Source organism: Triticum urartu, chromosome 3A, assembly GCF_056163025.1.
Source record: "Triticum urartu cultivar PI428250 chromosome 3A, HENAU_Tu73, whole genome shotgun sequence".
Lineage (NCBI taxonomy): Eukaryota > Viridiplantae > Streptophyta > Magnoliopsida > Poales > Poaceae > Triticum > Triticum urartu.
Window position 1 is genome coordinate 159650756 of NC_141875.1, and position 5298 is coordinate 159656053.

The following is a 5298-nucleotide window of genomic DNA, read 5'->3' on the forward strand; positions in this document are numbered from 1 at the left end:
TGGGAAGAATAGTTAGATTGCACTGTAGTTAGGAGCACCTCAGTAAGGTAGAAGAAGAGAGTTGAAGACTGTCAAGGAAGAACTGGCAAGGGAGAAGGACAAGAACCACTTCAAGAAGGAAACCATTTGAAGGAGTTGGAAGACCAAACTATGATGAAGCTTAGATTTGACCACCACTACTATATTAATCTGAAGTAGAATGTTTCACGCATACCACTACTATGTCAATCTGACGCGGTGATGTACTAGCAGTACTTAGGATTTTCTTGGAACCTTCTTGCTTATAAATTGAATGAAGCCTTGGTTACTTGTTTCGTGTGCGAAGTGTGAACGTTACCTATGTGTTATACTAACAACCATATGAGGCTTTAATTAGTAGAAGTCAGTATAAGGGTATCTATCTATCTCGACTATCCCGCGTCCCCAACCTAAACCCGAAACAGTGGACCATGAGAAGACCGCAACCAGATGTTCCAGAGAATTTGCGGAACCAAACACCATACCAACAACTGGTTAGCTTCCAGTGTCCCCACATTGATGGAACAAGTGGCGCAGGGATAGACCTTGATAAGCTGTCAACTGGAGACCTAGATCAAGCACCTGAGTAAGAAACAAGCACCAGCCCCCTAAAGGATGCATTCATGAGCTTCATGGAGATGAGATTGCCTAGATTTTTGAGTGCCACAAAGACCATGGAGGTCGATGATTGGCTACAGATTGTGAGCAAAAATTTGGAGACCATTGCTTGCATATACTGTGGGAAGGTGAAATTTGCCACACTTCTGTTAGAAGGGCCTACCGGAGAATGGTGGGACCGATACAAAACAAGTCATTCCATTTGGGGAATGACATGAACGAGTCCAGGCTCGACTGATAAGAGCTGCACCAAGGGTAGAGGAGGAACACCCTGACAAGAACAAGGAGGAACTTGAGAAGAGCTCAGATAATCGCACCTCAGGAATGGAAAGGGTAGCACCGATGGCACAACCTCAAGAGGAGATATAAGGGGAAACCCTAGTACTATGCACTATGTTCCCTAGTTTTTAAGGCCTCAAAATGAATTGAGGACTACAATTTGGAATTGGGTCATCTAATTTTGACTGAGCCAACAATTTCACAAGGAGCTCTCTCATTCATTTTCTAATACATTGTGCTCAATAATTTTGAAGCTCTCCCATTCGATTGAGATATACAATTTTAAATCCTTGATTTTGACTTGATCAATCCTTGGTTGTGGCAATGAAATCTCTAAATCCATTAAGCTCTCTAATTTTAAAGCCCCCTCATTTAACTTAGGTCTTCAAATTGGATTGTTTACATGATTGATTGGGTCATTGACCCGGGCTTCGTGGTGGGATCTCTCGATGAATGGATCCCTTGGTAGATGCCTGGGTGGTGTGGGACTTTATTGACAAAAAAGAAGTGTCCCCTATGACTCATTTAGCACCAACGTAACACATGCGGCCAAAATAGGTAATTTTCTCATGTATTTGTATTAATCATAAAAGACGCCCTCCAATCACACGGTCAAAAAGACCCACCCGAACACCACAACAGAAAAACAAAAATGATACACTCACAGATGATTCGCTATGGATTGGTCATACCAAACACTCTCCCACCAATCACTTTCCTGATTTTCACTCTTGAGCCACTCTTCCCCTAATCTCCAACCATAAATTGACACATCAGTTTCTTGAAAAAAAATTGACACATCCATCCGTAACCATGATTTCGTAAAGTTTGTCCGTAGGTGTAGCATCTCTGATAAAAGGAACACACTCCATTGTTTCCCCCACACGCCATACCAACTAGCACATAAATATTTTTCACAATTTAAAAACAATCACCACGTAAAAATAGAACATGTACAACCCTAAGAACTTCTAGTATCACTATAAGCTCCCTAGAGGGTGAAGGCCTCTCATTCAATTGAAGACATTGCTTTTGGATTTGGTTCCCAATTTTGACCCGATCAACAATTTTCCAAGGAGTTCTCTCATTCAAGTGAGGTGTTCAATTTTAAATTTGGTTCACGATTTTGACTGGTCAATTATTTTTCAAATCAATCGATAACAACGAGTTTACAAAAATACAACAGTCCCTCACACCCTCTCATTACCTCACAACCCAACATGCAACACTGTAGCACCAATATAATATACGTGATCACTAGTGCAAGAAACTTCCTGCATATAATATCCAGGCCTCAAAACTCCGAAAAACCATAGTAATGACGGGCGGAAATCACGGAGCCTCTGTTGAGGCGATGGGAGGGCGACACCAAACCAACCGAGAGACCGGCCCGCCGGCGGGCAGTTCCAACGAAGGGAGGCAAGATTATGGAGGGACTAAAGGGGAAAGAGATCCGGCAATATGAGTGGACTCGCTGGGCCTGCGGGAGGCATGGCTACGGGCAAGGAAAGTGGTCAAGCAGATCGCCGTGGAGGAGAAGAAGATCCGGGATTTCCGATCTGGGATCGCGAGGAAAGCATAGACTATTGATGGTGTCGCCATGGAAAGAATCAGAGAGACAATACATGCCTTGCGGAGAGATCTTGATCTTGGTCTAGGGAGGAATGCGACCAAATCCACGATCCCGGAGTCGGCCTACCCTAAGGATATAGATTCCCCAGACAAGAAAGGAGGATCAGCGGAACAAGGAGGAGGTGATAATAGTTAATCAAAAGGGAAGGAATCAATCACGATTTCCACAGAATCGCGGATTCTAGATCAAGGGAAGGGGTGCATAAAGAGAGGAGATGAGATGAAGGCCAGCACACAATCCGGCACTCCATCACCACCTAGTTTTCTGTCTGTGAGTGCACAAACACCAGCGATGGCGAGCCAGGAGTCCCGGAAGGACAAGGCCCCCATGGAAGCCGAGGCGGCCACCGGCCATTCCGGCGGCATTAACATGGCGAGGGTGCTGCTCCGTGGTGACTCCTCCCAGAACCAGGGAGACAGGCTACCATGAGGAGGCTCGGAGCGGGCAGCGACATTGTGGCGCCAAGGTTCCTGACCCGCTTCAATCCTCAAGGCGGGGATGTGGTGGAGCTGGACCTGTCAAAGGAGCGAGCCGCCATGAGATTCCAGTGGGTTGTTGTGGGGCTCTTCTTCTCGCCCCTGCCCTTCAGCAACGAAGGGATCTTCGGATAGCTCAAAGGCAAGTGGGGCCTCTGAGGAGGCATGGACTACAAGCCCCTGAAGAACAACCGCTTCCTCATCGAGTTCGAGCGGGAGGGAGATCGCCGGTTCATCCTTGACAACAGCCCATGGACGCACCAGGGGGACGCCTTCCTCATGGTTACAGTGGATGGTGGAGCACCACCGGGTGAGGTGGAAGTTGCTCACATGCCCATCTGGGTGCGTGTTCACGATGCTCCACCGATCATGCTCAATGAAGGAGTAGCGTGGAAGCTTGGAGCTAAGTTGGGAGAGGTGCTGGAGGTAGACACAGATAGCAAAGGAAAGGTATGGGGGGATTTCATTAGGATTCGTGTAAATCATGATGTAGATGAGCCCCTCAGAGATAGGATCAAATCGCATGACATTCCTAGTGAGATTGTGTACTCCCTAGAGGTTAAGTATGAGAGAGTGCCCTGCTTTTGTGGGTACTGTTGTTATCTTGGGCATGGCCAACGCGATTGTAAGTTGCTGGAGGACCTCCATGAGATGAGGTTCACGGCAACAATGCAAGCCTCCCCGTACAAGCAAAGTAAAAGTAGAGGGGGCTATGTTGCTCCGGTAGAGAATAGTGCTCGCCACCTCCTAAGCTTTGGAAAGAAGTCCAGAGAGAGGAACTCAAACCAGGGCAGGACAGGCTGAGAGAAGATCCCGGAAGATGTGCTGCTCAATCCACAATTGCAGGCTGCCATAGCTGCAGTAAGTGCACTCAGAGTCTCCGATGATGGTGGATCCATAAGGTATCAGGCGACGCAGAGGTCAACTACGTCATCTCGAACTGGAGGGAAGAATGAAAAGAGCTGCGGGGATGTGCAAACTGCAATGATCATGGCCACGACAGTACATGAAGCAGACACTACAAAAAAAAGACACATCCGTGATATTTTAGGCCGAACGAAAAAATTTCTGTCATACATATGACACTTCTATGACGATAATTGTGACAAAACCCGGTATCATCATAGATGTGGTGGGCTCCTACTTCTATAACAAAAAATCATGACAGAAAATGGGCTTTTCATCCTGGGCGGGCCGAAGACACAGCTGCATGACATTCTTTGGGCCGTCCATGACGGAAAAAACCATGGTAGAAGTGAGGGGGAGGAAAATTTTGGGGAGTTCCCGGTTACGGTGGGAGGACGGGGGCCGAGCGATGCGCGCTTCTCTCGTACACGTACACGCGTGTGTGTGAGGCGTTGGCTCTAACTGAACCCGAGCGATTGCACTGCAGGCTACGCGTTACTGAACCCGAGCGATCGATCGATGGCTATTAACTGAACCCGATCTAGCGATTCCTTCGCTACTGTTGCTAACTGAAGCCGATCGATGCTGCCTCTGGATGAACAGTGAGCGTTGCAGGGGGGTTTGGATGAACAGTTCCCGGTGGGGGTGGATGAACAGGACCCCGTGGTGTTGCCTCTGGATGAACAGGACCCCGATCGATCGAGTCGGTTGGGGCTGGATGAACAAGACCCCGTGGAGGGCTGGATGAACAGGACCACCCCGTGGAGGGCAGGATGAACAGTAGACGGAGGAGGGCAGGATGAACAGTAGCCCGTGGAGGGTGGTTGGACAGGAGCCTGTGGAGAGGGCTGGTTGAACAGTAGCCGGTGGAGTAGCGCGCGGTGGAGGCTGGATGAACAGGAGCCCGTGGATGAACAGTCGCAGGTGGAGGCTGGAGGAGGTCGACGGTGGATGAACAGTAGCTCGTGGAGGCTGGAGGGGGTCGACGGTGGAGATGAACAGTATCCCGTGGAATCCCGTTTTGCGGTACGCCACACCCCTCCCGATGAACAAGAGCCCTGTTTCGACCATAACGCTCCAACACAAGTCCGTTTCCTCTGTTTTGCGGTACGCCACACCCCTCCGGATGAACATGACCCCCGTTTCGACCGTAGGAGGTCCGTTTCCTCTGTTTTGCGGTACGCCAGACCCCTCCCGATCAACAGGATTCCGTTTCGAACATGGCCGGTCGAACACAAGGCCGTTTCCTCCGTTCTGCGGTACGCCATGCCTCGTTTCCATCGCCTGTTTCGTCCAAGCCCTCCCGATGAACACGACGCATTCCGTTGCCTCCCCATGAACACGACGCATTCCGTTGCCTCCCCATGA

The 5298-nt window shown here is 49.1% G+C and overlaps 1 protein-coding gene across 1 annotated transcript; it reads left to right on the forward strand.

Moving 5' to 3' along the window:
• Nucleotides 1-3189: 3189 nt before the first annotated feature.
• Nucleotides 3190-3828, forward strand: LOC147979031 (uncharacterized). Its single transcript, XM_087514992.1, has one exon. The coding sequence runs from the start codon at nt 3190-3192 to the stop codon at nt 3826-3828; it is 639 nt and encodes a 212-aa protein (XP_087371118.1).
• Nucleotides 3829-5298: the final 1470 nt, after the last annotated feature.